Source organism: Nothobranchius furzeri, chromosome 5 (assembly GCF_043380555.1).
Source record: "Nothobranchius furzeri strain GRZ-AD chromosome 5, NfurGRZ-RIMD1, whole genome shotgun sequence".
Taxonomy (NCBI): Eukaryota; Metazoa; Chordata; class Actinopteri; order Cyprinodontiformes; family Nothobranchiidae; genus Nothobranchius; species Nothobranchius furzeri.
This window is the reverse complement of record NC_091745.1, coordinates 82,702,057-82,718,670: the sequence shown is the minus strand read 5'-3', so window position 1 is coordinate 82,718,670 and position 16,614 is coordinate 82,702,057. Positions and strand designations below refer to the sequence as shown.

General features: G+C 42.5%; 1 protein-coding gene across 1 annotated transcript in view; it reads right to left on the bottom strand.

Annotated features, from left to right (window-relative positions):
- Positions 1 to 16,614, bottom strand: part of kif13a (kinesin family member 13A) — a 218,133-nt gene that overhangs the window by 96,820 nt on the left and 104,699 nt on the right. The window contains exon 6 of the mRNA XM_070551279.1: positions 5 to 185. Within this exon, the coding sequence (XP_070407380.1) occupies positions 5 to 185 (181 nt within the window). The remainder of the gene's footprint in view (positions 1 to 4; positions 186 to 16,614) is intronic.

The window sequence follows — 16,614 nt, the reverse complement described above, 5'->3', positions numbered from 1 at the left end:
TCACCCATTGGGATCCAGAAGGTCACGAACCTTCTCATTGTAGATCTCCATGTAGGATACCTCCACCTTAAAAATGTGGACCTCGTTCTCCTCTTTGTGGACCCTCTCAAACAGCAAGCAGCACAGTCGAGGGATTAAGCCGGGCTGCTCTCCATTTCCCATCATGGAAAAGGACTTTCCAGACCCTAGACAGACACCAGAGTCATGGTTAAGTGAAGCAACTACAGAGAGAGTTTTGCAGCCCAGGGCTTTTTCATCTATCAGAGATAAACTGTGGATGTCTTATTTCTACATGAGCTAGTTTTAGCCCTTTCAATGCAGCTCGACACTTTTAGATAAAATATCAATATCAGAATATGAATGTCTGTAATCTTAATGAGAGATTTGGATTAGATCTGCAGCTTTTCATCCACATCAAGAGGAACCAGCTGAGGTAGTTTGAGCATTTAGCTAGAATGCCTCCTGGATGCCTCCCAGGGCAAGTGTCTGGAACATATCCTGCTGGCAGAAGGCCCCAGGTTGACCCAGGTCATGATTCAATTTATTTATGTAGCACCAAATCATGACAAGAGTCGTCTCAAGGCACATCTCAAAGCAAAACATTCCAGTTGAGTTCAATTCATTCTGCTAATTGGTAAAAAGTTTCCTATATAAAGATTCCCGCAAATTGCATCAAGTCACTGACTAGTGTCAGTGACTTTACAGCAATCCTCATACTAAGCAAGCATGTAGCGACAGTGGAGAGGAAAACTCCCTTTTAACAGGAAGAAATCTCCAGAAGATCCTGACTCAGTTTAAGCAGCCATCCTCCACGACTCACTGGGGATCAAGAAGACTGAGCAGTAGGGCTGCACGATATTAGGAAACACACACACACACACACACACCCACCCACACACACACACACACACACACACACACAGGCATCTGCACATTAGAGCTCTTAATCTGTACGATGCAGCCTTTACTGTTGATCATTGTGTTGTGAAAAGGTTACTTTCATAATAATACACAGAAACTGAACAGAAAACAATATTTTTAAAGAGTAAATTGCAGGTTAAATTTCATTTTATATAAAATTCTGTCCAAAAGATACAATTTAAAACTCTTATTGTGGGTATCTTGTTGTATAATACATAACGGCCCTTATTTCGAGTAAGAAGTGGCCCTTTTATGCCTTTTTTAAAAATCGTAACCTCTGACATATCAACGCTAGTCCTGCCTGAAGCTCAGTGAGGTGAGTGGGTAGTTTTTGGGTGGATGGGTCTTGTTATCGAGTCAGTGTGTGCGATCACTAGTTTTGCATTGTGTTCGCTTTTCTTAAAAATGGTAAAATATTGTGTTTGTGGAGGATGTACAAATTCCAGCGGGTCTAGACATCAAGCCCACGGGTTTTGAAATAAGAGAATGAACGGCACTATCTTCCATTCCTGGTGCGTTTTGTGCAGCTGAATACATTGCCGTTTCTGGTGCACACTTCAGACCAAAGGATTACAATCCCAGTGATGTGATGGGAGTTCAACATGCCTCATATCCTCCAGAGCCATGTGGCGGGTATTTGAAAAATACCTGCCAGATCCTGGAACGCAAATCAGCATTGGAACCAGATCAGGGAGGTCCATGCTGAGCTCAAGAAAAGGATGGGGAGTTTTAAATGGGGATGGGGAGCGGGCCAGGGAAGCTGGTTTCTGGGTCGGACTCATGGTCCGAGCCACCTGCCCTGAATAGGATGATCTGCATCTCTCCCTCTCTCTAAAGCACTAAGCTACGCTACGTGAATGGATATTATCGAGTATGAAACAACTGACAAGCGTTCATTATAATTTATTTTTGTCAAGAATCACTATTATATTAAATAACCAATACTATTTTTAATTGTCTGGTACATGATTGTAATCTGTACAATACTGTGATGTTAGCACAGTATAAGCTAGCTAGCTAGCTAGCATCGTTCCCTCACCAAGACACCTGTCCTCTCCACAGAACCTCCTGACAACACAGCTAAATCTCTCTCCTTTGGCCACTGTTTCTCCCTATAACTTGTCTCTGCTCTCTGGGGCGTGCAGCAGGCTCATAACAGGCCTCCCTTTGCCTGCACCATGTCTGGTTTGGCAGAAGAAACATTTTTCCCACAAAATGACTCAGAAAGCCTAACTAATTTATGTCTGTGTACCTATTTATTTGTAACTAGTTCCTATTAAGTTTCTCTAAACATTTGTTCAAAGGAGGCTCAATCGTGCAATATGCTCTTTAAAACTACCAGTGGCGACTCGTCCATAGAGGGTGCTAGGACGCCGCCCCATGCTAGTACACTTGCTGCAGCTTGTAGCACGGGGTGGGGAGTAGGCACAGGGCACAACCATGCCATATATGGAAATGGCACCATTTCTTTTCTAGAATTGAAGGGGGTGCTTTTTCTGGTATCCAACTATTTTTTGTTTTGTATTAAAACGTTATTGATAACAGCCATGAAACACAATACAGTTGCAACAAAACTTTCATCATTTATTGATTTTACTTCTATTCCACTGTAATGTGATGAAGGAGCTGTTTCCACCAAGGATTTAACCTCTTTCCACAGTTGCCTCTGACACAGTACTGGAGTGCATGAGACAGCCTCAAGGTCATGCATTTGCTTCTAAACTGTTTACTTTCCAGCAAGAGAAGAAAGAAGATTAAAAGATTCTTTTCTTTTATTAAATCAAAGAGCTCTATTTTTAATAAAGCTAATCAAACCAACTGTTAGTCAATAATACAATGTGACCGATCTGTGAAATCACAACGTTATGATTAATTTGCTTTAATAAGTAAATGACTTAATCTAGTCCACTAGACACACTGACACACGTAATGTAAACAAACGCATGACACATTGCTGTTACTGATCCAATCAGAACCTTCCTAGTCTGAAGCGTGGCATAGTCTCTGTGGTGTTTATAAATCTACCAACTTTGATTCGACCAGAATTCAAAACATAGAGATTGATAAAACCAGTTCCAACGCCATCTTAGTTCAGTTCTCAAGATCTCACTGGAGTTCACCGCATGCTAAGCGAAGTATCGGACCGGCGATCTGTACTTCCCTTTTTAAGCTGAGAACCACCAAGCTGGAAAAATCTGTTGCATTTCACCAACCAAGCAACGGTTCCTTTCAGAATAAAAGCTGAACTCACTGACCCAAGGAGGGTCCCCTTTTGACGCTGTGAACCACCTGTCGCTTTTTACCTTGAGACAATCCAAGGACTAGTCTGTCGTGCTGTGACGTTGTACCACTGGCTCCAGTACCAAAAGGAGGGTCCGTGGACCTGACATTCTGGATCCGTGAAGGAGGTCTCATTCTAAGGGTTTGTGTGGATGCGACAATATGGCGTAACTTTAATCGTGCGGAGACGAAGAGGAGGCAAAAATGTGATATCAAGTTCAAAGAGAACGTGCTGATTATGCTGCAGAACACTCTGGGGAGCAGTAGCAGGGGTTGTATGAACTAGTCACTAGTCGACTTCACCGCTCTATAGTGACTTTTTATGCCTGTCATCGACTAGTCGCTGTCACGTGATAATGACCGGCAAGATGCAGTCCACGGAAAAGACAGCAGCCTGCTGTCAGCAGGTGACAAGCTCCTGCGTGTCGGGAGGCAATGCGCTGTGCCAGAGCGTCGGTACTGACACGCGCCGTAAAACGGACATTTAACCAAATTGTGAACTTTTCCCTCTTGCAATTTAACCTTCCCCTCACCCCCATCCTAACCTTAACCAGCTTGCGCATGCAAAGCTCTGACTGTTGACGCGCTCCAGACGTCTGCGTCCTGAACACGGCCACAGTAACATTATCAAATCAGGTGTCGCCACCTCAAAAACTAATTTAACACGCGATCGTTCATGTCGGCTCATTTCCTTTTATGTTTTCTGTCTTTTATTCTTTTATTTGTGCCTGATGCGTTTCGCTGCTGTGGATCGGGGCGCATCACCTGTTTTGTCCTCGGTGATGCACCTAACTGATGTGGCCAGTGAGCACCCCGCTGTTTTTGCGGTCGGTAGATCTTTTAGAACTAAAGTTCGAAGGTAACTCATAAGGTGAATATATATGAATCCAGGCAGCAGTTTTTCTTTAGGATTGAGAGGAGATGCAGGAAGATAATAAACAGGCAGGACAGAAAAATAGTCAAATAAAAACAAGTTAGTTTTTGTACCTGCTGGTTGCAACAAACAGACACCATTGAAGGTAATCAGAAGTGAGGAACAGAAAATGAAATAATTATTTTAATGTTTGGAGCAGCAGGAACTCCGAGAGGCTGCAGGCACATCAGTGAGTTTGCGGCCGCTGCGCAGGGGGAGGGGGGGGAGGGCTGAAGCAGAAACTACCGTTGTTAAAAGAAATGTGTTTAACTTTGAAAATGTGGGTGCAATTTTAATTGTCAAAAACTCCAGCGAACCATTAGTTCATTTTGCTCAAATAGAAATAGAGGCCTGCCTCTAATACTGGCCCTCCTTCCAATAAAGGCCTGGAGCTTGATGAGCTTGAGTCAAATACAGGCCCGGGCCTGTATTAGAGGATTTACGGTATTTACAGAGTTAATTAGTACCTACAGTAATTTTAGTAGCACACAGATTTTTTTTCACCCTTCAGGAACAGATGACCAAGATGGGAGCCCATCAAATGGCTGTGGAGCAAAGCAGTTGTCAGTGCAAGGATTTTTTCAGTGGGTTTCAGGCCAGGCACATGTGCCACTAACAGACACAGAAAGAGACTTTTACAAGATTACTGTGAATTTTGATCACGACGGTACCACCCGGTATGGACCACACTTTGTGCTTTCCTACTGTTAATGCATGTGCTGTTGCTATCACCGTACCTACACGGCACGTTACTACATACACTGACTTTGAAAGTCGGCTTACTCAGGCAGTCTGTGATGGATTTGATTTTAGCAGACATTAAATGAAAACAAGATGGGCACTGTTCTGGGTTCAGGTTACTGTATAATGGTTCAAATTTAACTTTGAATCCAAAAAGACAAATTGTTTTGTTAAATAATGTAATGTTTTGGGGCTAGAAAGCGACATTGTTACATGAATCCATAAAGTTAGGCCTATTGCCATTTCAAATACATGTTATGTATTTCTTTTGTAACATTAAAAAAGCACTGTAACTGATCTCTTGATTTTATATTTCAAGTACACATTAATCTGACAAAGCAGCATTAACATATTCTCTGCACAATAGATAAAGTTCCTTAGTGTTTGAATGCTCCCAATTTTGTGTCAGTAGCTACTGCAGTTCAGCATGCTGCTCTTCAGTGAGGGGACTGTCGAACTCCGGGACCACAGCAGCACCGTCCACATCTGGGCTGTACTCTGCAGCAACATCCCAGTCGATGTCTGGCTCTTGGAAATCCTGACATTACAACAAGAGAACAATGATAATGTTTCTATATTGAGCTGCAATTTGTCAACAAATAAGCAGTATTTTCTAAATTTTAATAGATACCAAATTATCACATTTATATTGTGTATACAGGGTTGTGCAGGACTACGAGTACATGTCAAAATTAGATAAAAACTCTTACAAAAAGCAGGGAGAAGAATTACAAAAATTCACATTTTTCTTATTTAGAACATTTAATATTTTGCCGGGTTTTACTTACATCACTGTAATTAAGTACAGTTTGCAATTTTTAATTTTCAACCTTTAGTTTAGTAGGTTTTAGGGCTGGTTGATAAATAAATAAAAGCATATTGATTTAAAAAAAATCTCATCGATCAATAGATAATTATTTAAAATTTTAAAACAGTAGCAGAGAATATATATTGAAGTGCATCCCTGGCCATTTTATGCTATTTCTTTAAGTGACTGTGGTTTCGTGTCACTAGGGGGCAGTACATACCTAAATCATAGCAAGCAAGCCACATTTTTGTGTTCCAGTGAGGAGCCTACCAATGAATATCTGTAAAGGCCACAAAAAAAAGCCCTGAGAGTGTTGTAGCACACTTTTTTAATGGGTTGTCAGATCATTTAACTTCCTGCAAAATGACAACAAGCCCTTTCATCAGTCAGCAGTAGAGAAATGCCATATTTCGCTTTCAGTGTTTTTTTAAAGCGGCGTTCAGTATGTTCATAGAGCTCCTCATTTAGGATTTATGCATTTATGTTTGTTTTGCAATCTTTATTGAAGAAATCTTTAAACTTCCTGTAGAGGGCGAGGAGATTGTGACATAACCGCTTGTTTTTTTTTTTAAACTTTATTAACAAACAAAGCTTACAGGCAGATGTAACTGCTGGTTGTTGGAACTGTGGGCTCCACAAAAACAGGCATAGTTGCTCCAATGACTGGACTCAAATTGGGTTTTGGAGAGTTAGGGACCTACTCAATATGGCGGTGAAGCAGTTACTCTCTAGCAGCCAGAGATCTCTATGGTACAGCTCACGTAGAAAGAAACATGCTGTCTAAGGCCCTGTCCACACGTAGCCGGGGATCTGCCAAAACGTAGATATTTTTCTACGTTTTGGCCTGTCATCCACACGAAAACGGAGTTTTTTCACACGAAAACGGATCTTTTTAAAAACTCCGGCCAAAGTGAAGATCTGTGTTTTCTCCGTTTTGGGTGTCTGCGTGTGGACAGACAAAACCGGAGTTTTAAGGTCCGCAACGTCACTTTCCGTGACAAAAAAATGCTGACATCACGTGTGCGACCTGTGTTTACACTAGCCGACAGCATGGATGCAATTCCAGGATCACACCTGTCAAGTCTCCTGTTTTGAGCTGGAAACTATTTTCTAAACTAAACTATTTTACTCCTTATTCCCACAGTCGTCCCATGTTAGTATTTTCCCTCACTTAAGCCGCTTTCACATCTCGGTCGGCATGGACGCGTTCGGAACCAAATGTTTTGTTCACATATGGCTCACATGTGTGTATTTCGTTCTGAGGAGAGTTCTTTTTTCAGACTACTTCCCTCGAAGGTCCGGCTGGTGCCGAGCAGACACTATGGACTGATTAGCAGCTGAAACTCACACCTACCGCCTCCGATTGGGGAGTTGGATCAAACACCGGGGGCTTCCGCATGCGCGATTCCTTTTCATTCTGGTTGCTGTCGAGTCCACATGAAGCACTGAGCTGCGCTCTCCCTCTCCGCAGCAGAGGAGGACAGCAGTGTCTGTGTGTGTAACAGCAGTTATAAGGACATGTCTGCAGCGGAGGACACTACAGCGCCGAAGCAGGAAGGATTAGAGGAGCGCAGTGTGTGTTGGTGCAGCGGTTTGATGAGGAATTATTGTTTAGCATAGGCGGACACCGCAGACTTCTCCCGTGCATCTTTACCGCCGCCCACATGCTCGGGGATTTCCACATTCCTGAGAAGTCCTGGGAATCACATGTGAACAATAAACCACCCGTTCTACTCCGAACTCACGCGGCCGAGCCCCGACCGTGCCAGCCCATATGTGAAAACGCCTATACCTAACTCTGGGGAATATGACAGACACCATGTTACATAGGGGGGGATATCACTTTAAGTATGGTCCAGACTGTGTAGATATTGAAACTAATACATAAATGCAGAGTTTTACCTGAAGACTTTCTGGCTGGTTTACTGGATTTGACATCAGTCCTAAGTACCACATCTGCTCTGGAGTGCTATTCCTCTCTGTACGGAGAGGGTGGTGGGTCCAACCTTCAACAAATGCCTGGAGATCCATGTTAAGCTGTGGAAGGAATGCTTGGTGGACAGAAAAAGATCTATATGGGAAAGAAAAATCAGTAAATTAGAATAGCTTGGATCCCAAATAAATGCTGGCTTGTGTAATGGGCTCGACACACGGGAGGCGACATCGCCTCTCCTCCATTCATTTTCAATGAGACGTGCGATAATCGCGGGTCTCCCTCCTACCAAGCAAAACACGAAAAACGTGCATGTGAAATTTTGCGCTTGTGCACGTGTCGTGCACAGGCGACCCAGCAACGCGATCCCAGAAAGTTGAAATATTGTCAACTTTTCATCGCTGTCGCTCGGACGATGACCAATCAACGGAGGTTTCATTCACTGACCAATGAGCAGACAGGATGCTCCGTACCTCTCCGAGCAAACATGAAGGGGAAGTTGATCATTATTATGTTTTATGAAGTAAAATCAGAAGTAAGATTTCACATAACTCTAGCAGCGGGCAGCACAGAGGTGCAGTGGCTAGAGCTGTTGCCTTGCAGTGAGAAGGTCCTGGGTTCGCTTCCCGGCCTGGGATCTTTCTGCATGGAGTTTGCATGTTCTCCCTGTGCATGCGTGGGTTCTCTCCGGGTACTCCGGCTTCCTCCCACAGTCCAAAAACATGACTGTTAGTTTGATTGGTCAGTCTAAACTGTCCTTAGGTGTGAGTGTGTGTGTGTGTGTATGGTTGTTTGTCCTGTGTGTCTCTGTGTTGTCCTGCAATGGACTGGCTCTCTGTCCAGGGTGTACCCCGTCTACTTGCCTGTTGACTGCTGGAGATAGGCACCTGTGTAATGTAAAGTTTTCTATATTATATCATTTTTGGACTCTTTTGAGCAGAGAGCGGCACAGCGCATTGTTGCGCAGCGATCCAGGCAGCTGCTTCCAGCGCACGGTCCATTCTCAAAGTGGCGCAACCAAAAAACTATAATTAGCACACGATCGTTCATGTCTGCACATGTTCTCTATTTTCTGTCTTATTTGTGCCTGAAGCGCGCTACTACTGCGGAGCTCACCACCTGTGCTGTGGTGATGTCACCTCACGCAGCATCGAAAACGCGCTCTCCGCTCTGCGGTGAGGAGATCCCTTTGATCTGCTCAAAAGTAACTGATGAGGTGAAAAGGTAAGAATCCAGGCAACAGATTTTCTGGAGAGTTTAGAGGAGATGCAGGAAGATGAGAGACAGACAGGACAGGAAAATAGTTAAATAAAAACAAGAAAACAAAACAAAGTGTTGAAAAGTAAAATGTAGGTAGATTTATCTCCACTACACGTTTTTACCTGTATAAAACAATGTTATACACATGTCATATTTATACATCTGATACAATTCAGATCACCTTCAAAACTCAGTCACACACCCAGGGCCGTTTCAAGACATTTTGGGGGCCAAGGCAAAATGCCCCCCACCTCCATAGCTGGGCTCCCCAGAAGCCTCTGTGTAATTCATGCCCTCTCCAGTAGTGTTAGTTATACAGTGTTTATAAAATCCCCTCAGACATTACTGACATGTTCTAATATTATCAGATGAAAAACTAAATTATCAGACATGCTGTCTCATCTGCTGCTTTTCTAAACTTGCAAAAAGTAACAAAACCATCTGAAAGCCACTATTTGTGGGTTCTCTGAAAGTTTCCATGGAGTGTGGGACAACTTATTTTTTCACTGATCCTATCGTCTAATCTCACAGCTGAAACAAGCATCCTTAATAATCTGTGCACAGGAAGCTTACCGATGCTGTAGTAAAACAAAAGGTATAATTTATTATTAATAAAACCTTGTTGCAGCACTAAAGCAGAAAAATGAGATTTTGCAGTAAATATGCAAAATATTTACATATGAATTGTTTTAGAGCCCTTTTATTGGCAGAATCTTATATTAATTTAGTTCTTACAAAAACACGGGTCCCAACGTGGTTTGTGTGGCATTGCCATAGTGTGATGTCATAGGCACAGATCCCCTGTCCTCTTGTTTGGAAATGGAAATATGGTCACCCTGTATTAAACAAACTGTCCACCCGGGCTTTTGCGCTGCACAGAGACGCTTCGCTGCCTATGACTGAACGTCAGTTGAGAGTCAGTCTCATGCAGACTGACCAATGAAGAGAGGGCCTCAAGTTAAGACTCTCTCCTCAATGGTCAGTCCACACAAGGTGGGTCAAAGGTTACTCTGGGCGGGTTACGTGTTGTCAGGCATTCAAGTATTGAGTATATTTACTGCATATTACAGTAAAATATTCTGTATGTGACCACATTATGGTGATCCTCGGGTCGTGATGATGGAGCCCTTGAATATTGTTGCCCAGGGTACAACAAAGTGTTAATCTGGCCCTGGTTCCGCCGTCACATTCCCGCAGAAACTGGTTGATCACACCGGGGCCAGACTACTAGCATGTGGCTTTACAACCACAATGTCCTCGGAAGCGAAAACGCTTTTAAAAGGGAGGGAGGAGTCCTAACTGTTGCTGCAGGCGTGTTGTGTGAGAGTGCAGTTATATACTGGTTAATATATTTTTGGGTTCAGTTGCTTTCATGTGGCCTAATGTGAGTCTATTTGGGATCATTGGAATGATCAGCAGCATTTCTAGATGTGACTTTATGGCAGTTGCCCAGGGCATCATCACAAGGAGGATGGCATTCATTTACTTTTGTTTTATTTGGTATTTTTTCAGTCATTTTTGGAAATAGTGATCAATTTTGATTAATTCACAGCCTATGTTTAATTACATTTAAAAATTAGTTGTTTGACATCCCCAGTTATAATAAATGTCAACAGATGAGATCAAACAAAACAGATGAGAATTGCCCTTAAGCTGTTTAACTTGGACCAAACATTTTAGGTCACAGATAGATGTAGCTTAGGGTCTCTGTCTATACACCTTATAAGACAATTTAGGTGATGGCATGTTGTTTTTCTGCTATTGAACTGTTTTCTAATAATGTTGTGTTAAATAAAGTGAAGGAAGGAGAGAAACAACGTTTGCCTAGCAGTTTTTAAAAATTTCCCCATGTAATCCGATTAATCGATTAATCGTGTCGAGACCCCATCCGATTCATCGATTATCCAAATAATCATTTGTTGCAGCCCTAGTGTCAGGTACTGAAAGCGACAGCGACGAATTTTGCTGATCGCGGTCGTTTGTCGCCTCCCGTGTGTCGAGCCCATAAAACATTATGTCAATACCTTGAGATGATATATCAAGAAGGTCTTCTGCCTCCAAGCTGTGAAGTGTGTTGTAGTAACTTAAAGTTACACACCTCCTGATGTCTCGCCATAAATGTTCGATTCTGTAAACAGATTTGTTTAAAACTGGATATAATGTTTATGTATTTAGCACTCTTTTATCCAAACTTACAAGTGAGAATGAGCCAGAAGGTTGCCCTTGAGACTAACAACAGACACTAGTCAGGCAATCCTAGGTGGCAGTGAGGCAGCATAATGAATCAAAGAGGGAAGTGAACAGAGGTGTGTAGAATGAGGGACGAGACTTCATAATGACTTCTAACTTTACGTAAAAAATTTGATAAATATCATACAGTTAAACCAGCTCACCTTTGATTGTGCACACTTTTTCCTGATATAAAGCTCCCCTTATCAGTCCCACGCACAGTAAACATAAATCGAGCGATATCGACATTCTCCACTCCTTGGTCGCCTCTAACCCTGTACATGAAACATATGTACTATTCCTTTGTGATTTAGGTGGAAGGAAAGATTAGGTTATTTTTTTGGGATCAATAAGCCTCTTACCTTGAAGGTATGCCATGCTGCAATAGCCCTTTTAAAGACAGCAAAAGCAGTTGCAGCACGATTGTTTGTTGCAGCTTCCAAACACACAATCTGGAAAGAAAAATGTGGTTACTTATTTAATTATACTTAATCACAAGGAAAAACAATACAACTTCTATATGCTGGATGTCTGTTTCAACATGCCTTCCTGGAGTACCCATCAACAGCTCCAAAAATGACAATGTTGAACCTGTTGTGTAATTGATAAAACTCTCACTACGATGTTTTACTTTTATCATCAAAGACTTAGGCTAGGTTCACACTCCAGGCAAAAGTGCATCAAATCCAAATGTTTCCTGTCATGCGACCCATATCGGATTTTTTTATGACAGTCTGAATGACACAGATAACATTTTTTCCAATCCAGGTCAGTTTTATTTGTGGTACTGATTCCGAAACGTTTCTGATGTTGTTGAAAGCAACTTCAGTCTGAACCGTCATGTCGCATTAAATCTGCCTCCTCCATTAGGAGGAGCGGAAGGGAGCGCCATGTCTTATGTTCCTGAGGTGAAGCGCTGACCCAGGTGTGATCCTGGAATTGTGGATGAAGTCTCTCAGTGAAGCCCTTCAGATCACAGCTCCGCCTCTCTGTTCCAACTCCACAGAGCTCCTAATGTGGTTTGTTCTCTTCTGCGCATGTGGGCCACTTTGAACGTTTACACTGGAGTGTTTGCTGTTGCATTTCAGTTGTAAAGTGAACAACCCACACAAAAAAATCTCATTTACTCAAAAAAATGGAATGGAGCATAAACACCTGCAGGGTGAACAGAGCCTAAGAAAAGTATTACTGACCTGATAAGTTTGTGGTTAGTGTCCATGTGCCACAGTGACAGAGGTCCTCTGACAGAGTAAGTTGGTCTCACTATACAGGTGCTGGCCAGTAAATTAGAATATCATCAAAAGGTTGAAAATATTTCAGTAATTCCATTCAAAACGTGAAACTTGTACATTATATTCATGCAATGCACACAGACCAATGTATTTCCGATGTTTATTACGTTTAATTTTGATATTTATAGGTGACAACCAATGAAAACATCAAATCTGGTATCTCAGAAAATTAGAATATTCTAAAGGCCAATGAAAAAATGTTTGTTTCTCTAATGTTGGCCAACTGAAAAGAATGAACATGAAAAGAATGTGCATGTATAGCACTCAATACTTAGTCGGGGCTCCTTTTGCCTCAATAACTGCAGTAATGCGGCGTGGCATGGACTCGATCAGTCTGTGGCACTGCTCAGGTGTTATGAGAGCCCAGGTTGCTCTGATAGTCGTCTTCAGCTCCTCTGCATTGTTGGGTCTAGCGTATTGCATCCTCCGCTTCACAATACCCCATAGATTTTCTATGGGGTTAAGGTCAGGCGAGTTTGCTGGCCAATCAAGGACAGGGATACCATGGTCCTTGAACCAGGTGCTGGTGGTTTTGGCACTGTGTGCAGGTGCCAAGTCCTGTTGAAAGGTGAAGTCTGCATCCCCATAAAGTTGGTCAGCAGCAGGAAGCATGAAGTGCTCTAAAACTTCCTGGTAGACGGCTGCATTGACCCTGGACCTCAGGAAACAGAGTGGGCCAACACCGGCAGATGACATGGCACCCCACACCATCACTGACGGTGGAAACTTTACACTGGACCTCATGCAACGTGGATTCTGTGCTTCTCCGCTCTTCCTCCAGACTCTGGGTCCTTGATTTCCAAAGGAAATGCAGAACTTGCTTTCATCAGAAAACATAACTTTGGACCACTCAGCATCAGTCCAGTCCTTTTTGTCCTTGGCCCAGGCGAGACGCTTCTTGCGCTGTTTCTTGTTCAAGAGTGGCTTGACACACGGAATGCGACACCTGAATCCCATGTCTTTCATGAGTCTCCTCGTGGTGGTTCTTGAAGCGCTGACTCCAGCTGCAGTCCACTCTTTGTGGATCTCCCCCACATTTTTGAATGGGTTTGTCGTCACAATTCTCTGCAGGGTGCGGTTATCCCTAGAGCTTGTACACTTTTTTCTACCACATTTTTTCCGTCCCTTCGCCTGTCTGTTAATGTGCTTGGACACAGAGCTCTGCGAACAGCCAGCTTCTTTAGCAATCACCTTTTGTGTCTTGCCCTCCTTGTGCAAGGTGTCAATGATTGTCTTTTGGACAGCTGTTAAGTCAGAAGTCTTCCCCATGATTGTGGTGCCTTCAAAACAAGACTGAGGGACCTTTTAAAGGCCTTTGCAGGTGTTTTGAGTAAATCAGCTGATTAGAGTGGCAGCAGGTGTCTTCTATATTCAGCCTTTTCAGAATATTCTAATTTTTTGAGATACCAAATTTGGAGTTTTCATTAGTTGTCACTTATGAATATCAAATTTAAATGTAATGAACATTGGAAATACATTGGTCTGTGTGCATTGCATGAATATAATGTACAAGTTTCACGTTTTGAATGGAATTACTGAAATATTTTCAACCTTATGATGATATTCTAATTTACTGGCCAGCACCTGTACAACCCAATCCAGTCAGCCTGCACAAAATCCCGAGTGAATCCACTCGATGCATTAAGGCATTCAATCTTCGCCACTGCACATTGATTCTCACAGACAAAGGAAAAAGAAAGAAAGGTAGAAGTTACAATTGACTTTCAATTTACCAATTAAGTTAGCTACTATTTTTTACTTGGTATTTAATTATTGGGGGAAACCCACAAGTTTAGAATTTAAATATATTATGTCATCTTGAGAGCTTGTGTCAGCAACTTGTAAAAGTTCAAATAAATGTAGTGTAGTGTTACTGTACATTTCTATATTTTATCAGTTCAACACAACAGGCAACAGACATGGAGGAAGCATTAGCTGACTAATGGAAATATAAACTTACCTTAAACAAAGATACACAATTGTTCATTATGTACAACTCACATTTAAGGTCTGCTTTAATTACTGAAGGCCAGAAAAGTAATCTGAAAGAAGAAAAAAGTATTACAGTCAATATGCATTCTCAAATGAAGACTGCATGTAGAAACTAAGGTAAGATAATTCAATAAAAAAGAGTGTCGCTCCGTTAACTGTGCTGTAAATTATTGTATGACTTCTATACCGGTCACCCAGTATCAACTGGGCTTTTGGCTGTTTACAGGCTCATAAATCTCCCACACAATTTCTTTAGCAAAGGGCAAGCTAAGCAGTTAGCATCAAAGCTACGTGTAATGGAAATGAAGGGTATTACAATTTAATTAATGACCAGAGATATTAATGATCCATACCTGGCAGGGACCCCATCTCTGGACCTGGGCTTTTAAAATCAGAAGAGTGTTCTTTTTATTACAGGGAAATTTAAATGAAACACTTTGCATGAACTGAGAGACGAGAGAAGAGAGAGACTCGGAACGTTTAAGAAAATTTATTATCTAAATTATTTTAAACAATTACCAGGACTAACTCTCTAGTGATGGATGCGAATGGAATGTATTGAGGTGGAGTGTGTGTCGGTGCGATGTCAGTTCAGAACCTCCGTCTGGAGAAGCGAGTGAGTGGGAGATGATGTTTTGCTCCTAACTGATTGACATTTGAACTTTAGTCAGGACAGACATGAGACGCTATCTGGTGCTGTTCTACATTACCCGTCAGGCTGCCAGGTCCTCGGACCCTCCTCTGGTGCTGGAACCGATGGAACAGCGTCGACAGCACGACAAACCAGTCTATGGATAGTCTCCAGGTAAAAAGCGGCAGGTGTTTCACAGCGTCAAAGGGACCCCCCTTTGGGTCCGCGAGTTCAGCTTTTATTCTGAAGGAACTGTTGTTTGTTGGTAACAACGACAGGATTTACCAGCTTGGCAGTTCTCAGCTTAAAAGTAAAAAGTACAGATGGACGGTCCGTACTTCACTTAGCAATGATGGACATGAGCTGGCTGAATACTGAACACAAAATGGCGTTGTTCTGTTTTATTAATCTTGGTTGTTTACGATTCTGGACGAATCGCAGTGGACAGATTAAATAAACACCACAGAGACTCTGCCACGCTTCAGAATGAAGGTTCTGATTGGATGAGTAAACAGTGTGTCATGTGTTGACATTACGTGGATCAGGATGTCTAGTGCAGTTAGACCAAAGTCATATTACTCATTAAACATATTAATCATAACATTGTGATTTCACAGATTGTTCCCATGGTTATTATTGACTAACACTTGTTTTGATTAGCTTTATTAAAATGGAGTTCTTTGATTAATTAAAAGAAAAGAGTTCATTCTTCGTTCTTCTGTCTTCTTGCTGGAATGTAAACATTAGAAGTGAATGCATGACCTTGGCTGTTCATGCACACTGGCGCTGTGTCACAAGGACAGCTGTTAGAGGGGAGAAATGGTTGCTTCATCACGTTACATACGCATACATGTTAGCACCAAGTATTAGCTACGGAACTACCTAACCTGTTTGATCAGATCCGGTTTTTACCAGAGCAAGTATTATTGTGAATATATACATGTATAATCCCATGTTTCTATCATAAACTCACAAAAAGTTTACTCACCAAACCTCCAACTCAGCCACGCTAGCTGCATTGGTTAGCCCCAGACACTACGGGAAAGCCAGTGCCAACAAAGGTCACGGGGCGGGGATAGCAGGAAAATGGCCAATCAAATGCATGTTAGTTTTTCCATGCTTTTTTCTACCCACGGGTGGGGGGGGGGGGGGGGGTGAAGCCAAAGTTTCACACGAGCACGCAGGAGTAGATACACGAGCGAGCAGATGGAGTTCATGCACGTGTGTTGTGATTTGTGCCTGCATTTGTGGAGCCGGCTCCTGTGGTCACTGAATTGTGCGCATGAGATGTTCAATGCACCCGTGGAGCATATACGCTCGCGGCGAATAACAATACTGGCTGCAATGCACGCGTGGAGTTAGATACACGCCCATGGGCTGACCTTTGTGTGGGCGTGATGAGTTTGCATGCCCGTGGATTGACTTTTGTGCACGCGTGATGAGTTTTGGCGGGATTCTAACGCCATATCTGTTACCCAAACCGGATGGAGTCTCAGCTCAGCTCAGGATGTTCAACCAGACCGAGAAGCTCTCCACAGTTTGTCGTTCTTTTTGTTTTATTTTGAAAGACAACTCTGTGCATGCTCAACCTATTTAATCTGATTGAATACTTGG